Source organism: Haliotis cracherodii, unplaced genomic scaffold (assembly GCF_022045235.1).
Source record: "Haliotis cracherodii isolate W230 unplaced genomic scaffold, xgHalCrac1.p SCAF_2, whole genome shotgun sequence".
NCBI classification, from domain to species: Eukaryota; Metazoa; Mollusca; class Gastropoda; order Lepetellida; family Haliotidae; genus Haliotis; species Haliotis cracherodii.
Window position 1 is genome coordinate 75552257 of NW_027266275.1, and position 13216 is coordinate 75565472.

The 13216-nt window shown below is 38.7% G+C and overlaps 1 protein-coding gene across 2 annotated transcripts in view; it reads right to left on the reverse strand.

Annotated features, from left to right (window-relative positions):
- Positions 1 to 11930, reverse strand: part of LOC139468523 (mitochondrial Rho GTPase 1-like) — a 31510-nt gene extending 19580 nt beyond the window's left edge. For both annotated transcript variants that reach the window (XM_071250533.1, XM_071250532.1), the window contains exons 1-12: positions 11619 to 11930; positions 9250 to 9308; positions 8898 to 8979; positions 8537 to 8580; positions 7159 to 7212; positions 6103 to 6213; positions 5630 to 5680; positions 5063 to 5164; positions 4297 to 4338; positions 4077 to 4133; positions 3072 to 3180; positions 249 to 369 (exon numbers count right to left, since the gene is read on the reverse strand). In XM_071250533.1, coding sequence (XP_071106634.1) covers positions 249 to 369; positions 3072 to 3180; positions 4077 to 4133; positions 4297 to 4338; positions 5063 to 5164; positions 5630 to 5680; positions 6103 to 6213; positions 7159 to 7212; positions 8537 to 8580; positions 8898 to 8979; positions 9250 to 9308; positions 11619 to 11661 — 875 coding nt within the window. In that variant the 5' untranslated portion in view covers positions 11662 to 11930. The remainder of the gene's footprint in view (positions 1 to 248; positions 370 to 3071; positions 3181 to 4076; positions 4134 to 4296; positions 4339 to 5062; positions 5165 to 5629; positions 5681 to 6102; positions 6214 to 7158; positions 7213 to 8536; positions 8581 to 8897; positions 8980 to 9249; positions 9309 to 11618) is intronic.
- Positions 11931 to 13216: the final 1286 nt, after the last annotated feature.

Here is a 13216-nt window from a genome sequence, read left to right on the forward strand (position 1 = left end):
ACTTAAAGTGAGTGGGTATTGTTTTATGCCGCTTTTAGCAATATTCCAGCAATATCACGGCAGGGGACACCAGAAATGGGCTTCACACATTGCCCCTATGTGGGGAATCGAAACGGGGTCTTCAGCATGACAAGCAAACAAGCAAACACTTTAACTACAAGTTCATTTAAAAGGTATCAGGCCTTATCTTATAAGACTTTGGCTTTATTTTGAGGCTTAGATCTGTAGTACTTGGGTAATGGCCTGACCTAGGCGCAATGAAGTCTTTCGTTAACTGCAGGTTGTCGTCATATCCAAACTTGCGTAGCACCGTCCATGTCGTTTCATGTCTTCCCTTCTGTATGAATAGTGTATGCAGAAACAAAAACCCTGCAACAGATAAACAGCAGAGGTAAAAGGACTGGAACGTATACCATTGTATACAGCAGATATACTACATCGATACAGCAGAGGTAAAAGGACTGGAACGTATACCATTGTATACATCAGATATACTACATCGGTACAGCAGAGGTAAAAGGACTGGAACGTATACCATTGTATACATCAGATATACTACATCGATACAGCGGGGGTAAAAGGACTGGAACGTATAGCATTGTATACATCAGATATACTACATCGATACAGCAGAGGTAAAAGGACTGGAACGTATACCATTGTATACATCAGATATACTACATAGATACAGCAGAGGTAAAAGGGCAGGAACGTATACCATTGTATACATCAGATATACTACATCGGTACAGCAGAGGTAAAAGGACTGGAACATATACCATTGTATACATCAGATATACTACATCGATACAGCAGAGGTAACACATTAGAACATACACAGTAGAGTGAGTGAGTGAGTTGGGTTTATTGCTGCTCTGAACAGTATTCCAGTAATATCACGGCTTACAATTACATATGGGAGAAAAGCCTGAAGTGATGCAGGTCTCAGATGTTTACCACTTTGGTGAAACCCACAAGCATGAGTATACCTAGAAACACAATCGGGTTGAACTATATATATCAGAAGTAAAGTAGATATACAGGAAATTTACAGCAAAGATAAAGAAAACTGGAACAGACATGCAGCATATATACAACATATATTCAGCAGAAGTACAGCAGATGTGCAATATATCTCAAGGAAACAGAGCTACTAGTCTGTAGAGGTACATCAGATGTACAAACATATCTTGTTGAGACACGGCCACTAGTCTGTAGAGGTACAGCAGACGAGCAACACATCTTGGTGAGACACTGCCACTAGTCTGTAGAGGTACAGCAGACGTGCAACACATCTTGGTGAGACACTGCCACTAGTCTGTAGAGGTATTGCAGACGTGCAACACATCTTGGTGAGACATTGCCACTAGTCTGTAGAGGTACAGCAGACGAGCAACACATCTTGGTGAGACATTGCCACTAGTCTGTAGAGGTACAGCAGACGTGCAACACATCTTGGTGAGACATTGCCACTAGTCTGTAGAGGTACAGCAGACGAGCAACACATCTTGTTGAGACATTGCCACTAGTCTGTAGAGGTACAGCAGACGTGCAACACATCTTGGTGAGACACGGCCACTAGTCTGTAGAGGTACAGCAGATGTCCAGCATATCTGGGTCAGACACTGCCATGAGTCTGTAGAAGTACAGCAGACGTGGCCACTAGTCTGTAGAGGTACAGCAGACGTGCAACATATCTTGGTCAGACACGGCCACTAGTCTGTAGAGGTACAGCAGATGTGCAGCATATCTTGGTCAGACACGGCCACTAGTCTGTAGAGGTACAGCAGATGTGCAGCATATCTTGTTGAGACACTGCCACTAGTCTGTAGAGGTACAGCAGATGTGCAGCATATCTGGGTCAGACACGGCCACTAGTCTGTAGAGGTACAGCAGACGTGCAACATATCTTGGTGAGACACAGCCACTAGTCTGTAGAGGTACAGCAGACGTGCAACATATCTTGGTCAGACACGGCGACTAGTCTGTAGAGGTACATCAGATGTACAAACATATCTTGTTGAGACACAGCCACTAGTCTGTAGAGGTACAGCAGATGTGCAACATATCTTGGTGAGACATTGCCACTAGTCTGTAGAGGTACAGCAGACGTGCAACACATCTTGGTGAGACACGGCCACTAGTCTGTAGAGGTACAGCAGATGTCCAGCATATCTGGGTCAGACACTGCCATGAGTCTGTAGAAGTACAGCAGACATGGCCACTAGTCTGTAGAGGTACAGCAGATGTGCAACATATCTTGGTCAGACACGGCCACTAGTCTGTAGAGGTACAGCAGATGTGCAGCATATCTTGGTCAGACACGGCCACTAGTCTGTAGAGGTACAGCAGATGTGCAGCATATCTTGTTGAGACACTGCCACTAGTCTGTAGAGGTACAGCAGATGTGCAGCATATCTGGGTCAGACACGGCCACTAGTCTGTAGAGGTACAGCAGACGTGCAACATATCTTGGTGAGACACTGCCACTAGTCTGTAGAGGTACAGCAGATGTGCAACATATCTTGGTCAGACACGGCGACTAGTCTGTAGAGGTACATCAGATGTACAAACATATCTTGTTGAGACACAGCCACTAGTCTGTAGAGGTACAGCAGATGTGCAACATATCTTGGTCAGACACGGCGACTAGTCTGTAGAGGTACATCAGATGTACAAACATATCTTGTTGAGACACTGCCACTAGTCTGTAGAGGTACAGCAGACGTGCAACATATAAGTGGGAGACACGGCCACTAGTCTGTAGAGGTACAGCAGAAGTACAACATATCTTGTTGAGACATGGCCACTAGTCTGTAGAGGTACAGCAGAAGTACAACATATCTTGGTGAGACATGGCCACTAGTCAGTAGAGGTACAGCAGACGTGCAGCCTATACATGGCAGACGTACCTCTGATGACAACACAATATATCATGTCATCATAACTACATTATTAATTTTACTAACTGTTTAACTATACTTATATTTTATCCACCAATAAAAGTAAAAATAACAGAAAATAACTCCATGCGTAGTTTTTCAAGAACAATGTGGTGTTCAGTTGGTTACCTTTGAGTGAAATGCCATCATCACAAATGCCCTCGCTGGTGTGCCGACTGACGATAGCCTTCACATCCTCTAATGCTTGCGGATGTAAAGGTGCATTGAAACATTTTTGCTGGAAAACAACAAGTATGTGCTTAACAAGACTCATAATGAGTTAATTAGCAAAGTCTCTATTTTTATAAGTTACTTGCACCAATACGCTATGAAATGAAATTGATTCATTCTTAAAGTATAACCATTGGTTTAACATGATGCATTTACATAGCTGCTTGTACTTAGTCTGGATATATGCCTGTTTTAGCCCCATAGCTACCATGCCACAGTTAAACATGGAAACTCCACACAGACACAGTATACTCCAAGCCGACCAGTGCTTGTAAGATCCCCTTAAAGTCGAGCAATAAGGCTAATAACAAGTACCATCTTTTAATGACTTATATTGTGACGCAGCCAGGTGAATGAACTACAGAACCTCCTCACTCCAGGCAGACCTCTATCCACTACAACACTGAAGCAGTCTGTAAGTGATGAGGATGACAGGTCTGCTTCGAGATATGAACTATAGAACTTCCTCTCTCCAGGCAGACCTCTATCCACTACAACACTGAAGCCGTCTGTAAGTGATGAGGATGACAGGTCTGCTTCGAGATATGAACTACAGAACTTCCTCTCTCCAGGCAGACCTTTATCCACTACAACACTGCGGCAGTCTGTAAGTGATGAGGATGGCAGGTCTGCTTCGAGATGTGAACTACAGAACTTCCTCACTCCAGGCAGACCTCTATCCACTACAACACTGCGGCAGTCTGTAAGTGATGAGGATGACAGGTCTGCTTCGAGATGTGAACTACAGAACTTCCTCTCTCCAGGCAGACCTCTATCCACTACAACACTGAGGCAGTCTGTAAGTGATGAGGATGACAGGTCTGCTTCGAGATATAATGGAGAATATTTATAAACCTTTCATCTCATGTTTGTCAACAGCTACTTGAGTCTGTTCATTCCTACCTGAAAGGCGTTCACTTCTTGATCATTCAGGTTGTTATCATTGTCCAAATCACAAATCTGAAATATAAATTGTAAATAATATCAATTTGTAAACTTGGTGATTGATTAGTATAAGATAGAGAGTTGACGTGGTGAAACCTGTCAGTAAGAATGAAAACCAGGTTTGAAAACATCCACATCAATAATGATACTCACAACATAATGTCAAAAGCACACTTACTCTGAAAATTCTTGTTAAAGCCTTTCTGCAACCAGGCGTCAACTGAAAAATAAACACTTTTTTCAACACCTGTTTAACTAGAGAGAATGAAGAGCTCCTAATAAGTGACTGTCCGGATTGTGAAGTAGGTTTTAGGACCTCATATTGCCACTGACTTAAACATTTGACCAACAATGTGGTATCTCATAACTCAGTCTTTAATCAGAAAGGGACATCTCTAAGAGATGTAAAAGGCCTCACATTGTAGTGAGTGAGTTGAGTTTAACAGCGTTGAGAACAGTATATCACAGCATGACATCTTAATGTGGGAGGGTTAACACTTCAATGGACAGATCTGGGGTAGATCTGGGGTCTTCAGCAACCCATGCTTGCCATAAAAGGCGACTACCGTATCCTTGTCGCAGGAGGCGACAAAAGGGATCAGGTGGTAAGACTTGCTGACTTGGTTTATGCATGAGATCATATCCCAATTCCGTGGATCAATGCTAATGATATCAATCACTGGATTGTCAGGTACAGACCTGATTTTATACAGAACACATCATATAGTTGGAATATTGCTGAATCTGGCATTAAACAAAAAACAAATAAACACTTCAGTAAAACCCATGAGCATGTGTATAGTGTTGACAAACCTAGAAACACAAATGAGGTGAACCAGGTTTTCGAACCCATTCATAGGTTTCTGGTGTGTCCAAGGGACGCAACTCTGTAAGTACAGATGGACATAGCCCTTCAGTCCCTGTGACAGTAATGCAGCACCTACCTCTTTCTCTTCAGGGTTATATACAGGGGCTGTGGGGTGGAGGACCGCCTTCTGGGCGTAGTAGAACACTTCGCTGATGTTTTTCAAAGTCCGTGCAGAACACTATCAAAAGTCAAAGTGAAACACATTTCAAGCATGGTACACCTTAGTAAAGTGGGATGGGGGGGGGGGGGGGGGGGGGGGCACAGCTCTCTTTATGAGGGGAGGGGCCTTAAAATACAAAATGCTAGCACATAATTTGGGAAACAATTTATGTTTGTCAGCCAAAAAATAATTAATTATTACTTTTAGTGATATCACGTCACCCAATGCTTTGGTTTCATGTTTTTTATACGTCAACATGATTGGTATGCTTTGAATCTGTATATGCACTTGCAACATCTTTATACAAATGTTAAAATTCTGTTTCAAATATTATATGATGATATGAATCAAATCAGAAGATAATGGTGAATGTATTTCTAAATACTTCAACTGTTAACATGGTTGATTCTGTTCCTTCCTGCTGATACATCCAGGGTGTCATCTTGAGGCTTATCTGTTCAATCAAAGTGTTTAGATACTTACTTCAACACATGTTTCCACTTCTGCAAAGTCGTTCATGATGGGAAGAATTGTCTGACAAGAAGAAAGTATTGTCAAAATGAAGGACTATAATGTTGTTACCCTAGAAACACCAAAAGTAATTAAATTGATGTCTGACAAAAGAAAAAAATGAATTATGATGATATTTAACCATTGTTATTTGATAAAGTTAACTCCTAAAATAACAAACTCCATTATAATGAATAATCGGCTTCAACAAACACAATAATTCCCCAGCAACATTCATCACCCTTCATGGTAACATGGATATTGTCTCAGAAATACAGCAAACTTATCTTACAGGTTAGTCTCTGTCATATTCAGAATTAGAAAGGTGTGCCAACTTTTATGAAATATCCCGTTCCATAACATGCTTCAGAGTACAGCTTGTCAGCTGCCATGTTTTTTTTGTTTCAGGTTCACAAATGGGAGATAACTCTTGGTTAATGTATTACCTCTAGAGAAGGAAAGTCTGCTAGGTCAACTTTGTTCCCCACAAGAATGACTGGGGTTCGGTGCTCATCCCCCAGACTTGCACGCAGTAATGGCAGCCAGTACATGGTCAACTAAAATGGAAGGGAAACATATGTTTGAATAGGCTTTAGATAACTGTAATGCATATATTATTACACTTATAACATGATTCTTGCAAACAACAGAACCAAATATCCTCTGATATGTTAAAGCCTTGGAAACAAAATTTTCCAGAGTTTATTCCTTCATAATTTCTAGTAGTTGCATGAATACCTTTATCATGGGGAACTGTGGTTTTGACAAAAGGACTGGTATCAGTTATTTTTGTGTTACTGTTTTAATGCTTGTACTTGTACAACAAATTATTGAGGAAATTGATGTTTATTCTACATCTTGATATGTATTCATACAAAGATGTCACAGTAGCACCTAAGGAAGAGAATATATGGTCGGTCTCCATAGTGAACTGGATTCTCAGCACCATTGCTTGGACATATTGCTTTGATCGTTGTCGGGGCAAATTGCTGAGCTGGCTTAAATTTGCCTCTTGCTATGTCCATTCTTACACCTATCAGTGCTAATTACCCCCCCCACCCCCACCCCCATTTGCCCCGTGTTCATTACCAATTACCTAGCTCTGATTATTTAAGTGTTGGCTTCCATTGTCTATTGCTAATCACCTATCAGCGCCAATCATCTGTTGGCTTCCTTTGATAGCTTGTACCCTTTGTTCGTTTCCACCTTTTGTTATCTTATTAATTTTGTTGTCCTTACCCGTACATATATATGCTCTCTGCCTCATGGCATTCACTACACTAAATGGTCCAGCCAGGCCCGTGTGCGAAATACGCTGCAGTCGGAAAGCGCACGTTAAATCTTCTAAATCAGTCAGTCATGGCATTCATTAACCAGATGAAGGGGTAAGCATTTTCTCCGAAATGCCGTGATCCTCATAATAAAGAAGTTGACATCCATATATTCTCTTCCTTATGTGAATCAATTCTAAATGCCTTTCAAAGACCCATAGTAGCACCTACCCTCTGAATGGAATCCTCGTCTGTGACAGAATATACCACACAGATGACACTCGCCTGGAACAAACACAGATATTAGGGGGAAATTACAAGTGTAATATCACAAAGGTGTTTGTTACACAACATAATAGAACTGGTCTTCCTTCACACCCTTAAACACACGATGGCCATGGTTTTCTGAGCCTAGTGAAATCATTCAGAAATAATCTATGTTGATTTACACCAAGAACATATTGTCCTGGGCTTATGTCATATGCTAACCATGCTAACAACACAGCCTTCACTAACACATGACTAACTTAGTTACCTGGAATCACATTTTAGTTACCGTATTCGACGTAATAAGCGCCCAGGGCGCTCTCGAAATTAGAAAAAGGTGGCTCTTATTAGAATATTATTTTAGTGAAAAAAACAGAGTTGAAAGATAAATTTCGTGGTTTATGCTGACAGCCTGAAGTGTTTATGTACGAAATTTTTCCAGAATTTAATTGCCCATTATTAAGGGTGCATATAACACACGAGTGCGTATTATACGCGAATAAATAAATCTTGTATACATTGATCGGTTGGAAGGGGTGCTAATTGGGCTTGTTCACTAGCCACTATATTAGCAAATGTCGCTGTGGGCGCTTTTTAGAGCGGGGCGCTTATTACGTCGAATACGGTATGTTAGTCGTGAGCATGTTGAAACTATCAAATACAAATATCAAATAGTATGCATCTATCCAAATTTGGAAAATACATATACTTACTGAGAACCATATTTTTTATGAAAAAGTAATGTTGTTTGGATAGCCAGTTCTATTGTCCACTGATTAACCATCTGATGCTAATACTTAATGTATATCCATACTTCAATGGTATTCAGAGAACTGAAATGTTTGACTCATGGAGATCCTGGGTAGGATAGATCTTCAGCAACCCATACTTCCCATAAAAGGTGACTAACGGGAATGGGTGGTCAGGCTCATTGACTTGGTTGATGCCTGTCATTGTATCCCAATGGATCGATGCTCATGATGTCAATCACTGGATTGTCTGGTCCTGACTAACAATTTACAGACCGCCATCATAAAGCGGGAATATTGCTGCGTGCAGCATTAAACAACAAACAATCAAAGAAACAACTAAAAAGTTCAAAAGACTAACACTATAACAGCTTTTAACAGAAAATGGAATTCTCTGTCGAGATTGTCCAGACATGATCACCAATTGCATACATTATTATATGAAGTGCCATTAAAATCCTTGATCAGGGCAGCCAACTGAAAGAAGCACTGTGACAGATAAAACGTTGCACAATATCCTTGCTGTCATTGACCTAATCAGTTTTCTTAACAACATGTGTAACAATACATAAATGTACAATTTGTGAACAAACCTTAAGAATTTCTTCTTGAAGCACATTTTCATCTTGTTCTTGAGCTGCAAATGACAATATTTGTATGAATGGCTTGGGTAAAGGATATAATTCTATAAAGATATCCAGTTGATATTTCCATTGAAGCAGAATAAACATGCTTAAACTGAGATTAATGATAAATATCCAAAACAAGTGAGTGCAATGATATTTAATAGTATATATATATAAATGCAAATAAGGTTTCTTGAAAGGTTGTGGGGTGGTGGTGATACTGATTAATGTTTAAAGTCATTCTTCAAATTCTCTTTAGGTAGCACCGTGATCCAATGTACATGATACATGATCATTATTCTGCTCATTGTGTTAGGTGAGAACCTACCTGAGTAGTCTACGATGTGCGTTGGTACGTGTTCTGGTGTTACATCAGCTGGGATGGTGATCTCCTCTGCCCGGGATGGTACCTTGCAAAATGTTGTGTACTTCATCAATGGACTAGAAAACAGTGTGTCCAGTAAAACTGAATTATTTTTAATACTATACCACATAAGAATAATAACAAGATGCAGATTTCAGATAAAAGTACAAGATCTTACAAAGCGTTACCTAACTTTCCTAACAAGATTTCAATTCAAGGAATCTCTCTGAATTTGACAGCTCTTACATATTTGATTAAAATAATCACAAAACTACTGAAAATGGGCTATGTTGATCAATACTCATAAAATACTCACATCTTCGGCGAACTCTTCACTTACAAGTGACAATATCAAGGATGTTTTGCCAACCCCAGCTGGAAATAAGGAAAATTGGGTATCATGGGGTTAGATCAATTGCAATTCTAGGACACGGACTAATTGTTATTCAGAATATCCTAAAGTTTTTTTGCCACAATTGTAATGATATTGAAGAATATTCTACCAACAAGTCAACAAAAAGACATGAACCTGTCTTATTGCCTTAAATCTTTAACAATGTTACTGTGGTATACAATATGCCACAATGTTTCTCCTTCAATTTTTTAAGACAATCTGTAATTAACCTTAGCTATCTCCTACATTATGGATGAGCATGGTCAGTTGTTATCTCAGTTCATGGTCATTTAATATGTTCAGTGTTCGAAATAAGCTTAAGTACAATATTCCGATTCTGGGGATCCCTAATTTGTATGCTATAGGGTAAAATCCATACCCCAGTCCCATCCACAAAAACAGGGCTTTACCTTGACTTACAAAAGTGGGGGTTCAGGGGACCCCCAATAATTAATTTTAAGGGTCCTTGTAGGCAGAATGAGGGTCCTGCAACAGTAAATTAATGAAATGGTGTTGTGTAGTGTACTGCATGTTTAGGTAATTACCTTTGAGCCTGGAATGAATCAATGATCATGTGGACTGAATCAATGATCATGTGGATTGAATCAATGATCATGTGGACTGAATCAATGATCATGTGGACAGTGGTCATGATTGATGTGTGATGGCAATTTTAGTGAATTTGAAATGCTTATTACAACACATTTTCCTATATCTGACTGATAAAAAACGCCAGGGATCATTAAACGAGTTGTAAGTAATTTATTTCAGCAGGTGTTTGTCTTTATCGATACAGAGAAAAACGTATCGTGTATCGTATCATCACATGATTTACACATTTTATTGAGGTGAAAGTCACTAAAATATAGATTTATTTATCTTGACTCACAACAAACTCTAAGGATGGTAAAGGGGTGTTTTTCACAGACAACAGTGACACAGCATTGAATGCACAAGGTACATATATTGGAATTGGAGGTAGGCTTCCTATTTGGTACCCATGCCAAGAAAATCAATATAAACAGTGTAACAACGTTTTCAGATCGTTGTTGTAATGTTGTGGATTGGTAACGTTGTGATATAAAGTTTTCCAACAACGATGCACTTTTATGGTGTGAAAACGTTGTGCATCGGACATCTCATGTTTTTGTAACTACGTTTCTGATACTTTGGTGCAACGTTATACAGTCTGCTTCATGATAGTCATATAGATAAATTTCATATAATTGGTTCACTGAAAGATTTTCACAAAAAAAAGTGATTAAATACTGTACGAGTCTGGTTACAGAGCTATAAACTACACAGTGATGTGATGTGAATTGTACCTAGTAACAATGCCTGTTTAATACATCTATTCACGTTTGGATTCTGGTTTAGAGTAAGTCCCCAATAATCCATGTTTGTACTAACAACTGCCTTAGGGAAAAAAAAATGAAGGTTGATTGTGTGTCATTGTACTGCGAGGTTGTTGGACATAGTCATATGTATTTTGTTAACAGGTAGCTGGTGTTTTACGTTTTGAACATTGTCACCAAAACACAACCTAACTGTTAACTGGGCTCTACGACACCCTGGTTCTTATGCAAAACATTGGTAAAACGTATCTTGAACCATACGCATTCACATGACAAAAACATATTCCAAAACATTTTCGCTGGTATGGTCATGAGATAGCGTTGTCACAACATATTTCTTCCTTCTAACACAACGTTATTTCACGTCTTTATGACGTCCATGGTAGTCCACAGAATAATGATGTATGGATGTATTATCACAACATTATCACAACATAAAGTATGTTCCCACAACCTAAAATTATAACATTCCCACAATGTTGAATACAACATTCCCAAATATTGTTGATGTGAAAATGACGTATTAAAACATTATCCCACAAAGTTGTCAACATACATGGGAGTCCACAGAATATCATTGTATGGACGTAACATCACAACATTGTGACAATGTAAACATAATGTTACCACAACGTGGTAACGTGATATTGTGAGCTTGGTAATCACATGCAATATTATCTTTGACTTGCTGATGCAACATCATTATACCTACCTTATCATGTTTATGAAACAAAATTCTTTCAGAGTAAGAGTCTAACTAAGACTGGGTGAGTCAAATTTGACCATGTTCAAGACAACAATCTCTTACATCTAGTATTATAAAGATCTCTCTTGACATGCGACTCTTCAATTGGGCTGGAAATTTAAACGAACTTTTCTATTCCATTTGAAGATTCTGGGGTAAGTTGTCAGGTGTGCGTGAACTTGGCAACTTACCATCTCCAACGAGTAATATTCTCACGTCTCTTCTTGATCCCATGATGAATGATGAAGAGCGTTTGATAATAACAATAAATATAATCTACAACTTTTCAAGGGCAAAGTGAATTTACGATGTCACATTTTGATGAATAGGGATAACGCCTAAAACCCTCGGTCCATTCAGAATCAAATTAGATTGTATATTCTACTACGCGAAAACATGCAATCCTGCAACTATATTTTCTTCATCTTTTTCATTTATCCTTGTAACCTAAGGTTTTTATCTACTTCACATGATTTCCGAAAACCATCGCCATTTTCTTTAGGAACTTCCGGATAATGTACGCATGCCAATCAGATTTTGACCAATCATATTTAGTTTTACAACAACTCGTCGGCGTCGATCCAGCAGAAACTTTTCGTCTGCTAACGATAGAAGTGGTGGATCTTGGCGACAAGCACCTGTTTGTTATTTTACTTTCAGTTGAGCTTTTATTGTAAGCTATTTTAGATTGTAAGCATCTTCAAAGCAAAAGACTTGATATGTGAGTCTTCAAAGTTTTATTACCCTTTTACGTTTAAAATACGAGAGTAAACTCTCTAGAGAGACAAAAGAGGTCAGACAGGTATGACACCGAATTGGAAACGACATATGATGCTGTAAAAACCCATGTCAAAAGGCCTATAAATTGGAATAATAATAATAAGTGGTTTTATGACTTATGTGTTTGTCGCTGCCCTTGTTTCAAACTTAGGTAGACTCTGGACATAACTTATTACGAAATAGGGCTCACAGGCACAGGCACTGACAGGAGTTCATAGTTATTCATAATCATTGTATTCTTAGGGGCCAAAGGATACATAGGTCATGAAAATCGATATTCTACAAATTCATTACTTTGGAAATTGTTTGAGTGAAATGTTGGGTACTGAAACTACAATTTCTACATAATTGTGTGTGTCTGTTGTTTAAAGCTGCACTTCGCAATTTTAAAATATCATCATCAATTCTAAATTAAGGCTTTCATTAAAAATATATATATATATCCTGAGCTTGCAAGTCGTGAAAAATAATTAAGTGCTTTTCTTTATGGTCATGTGATTGGTGCACAAATTAATATATGCATCCCCGATATAAGTGTGTGCATTAAAATATAGCTAGTGTGAATATATATAGATCTATGGCATAATTACAATTTGAATCATTGCTGAAATATTTTAATAAATATTATAAACTAGTCCAAAGGTGCAAACAGACCTGAAATAAAATATTATCAATGTAATAAAGGTACATCTGCATCCACTAAAATTATTTCTTGTTTGATAGGCATTACTTAGAAGTTGATAGGTGACAAGGTAGACACAATTTTATGGATAACAACAGCTTTTACAATAGCAGTCCTGCTTGACAACGGTATAAGGATCTATACCGAAACGTCGCTTTTTACAGTATTAAAGAAGTTGTTATCCATAAAATTGTGTCTACTTTTTAAAATTATTTCCACAGATTGAAAACCAACATGTTATTTCAACGAGGCACAATTAATGTCATGTTTAGTTTTTCAGTGGCATGGTCAGAATATTTGAGGAAATGAATGGCTATTAATCACCTG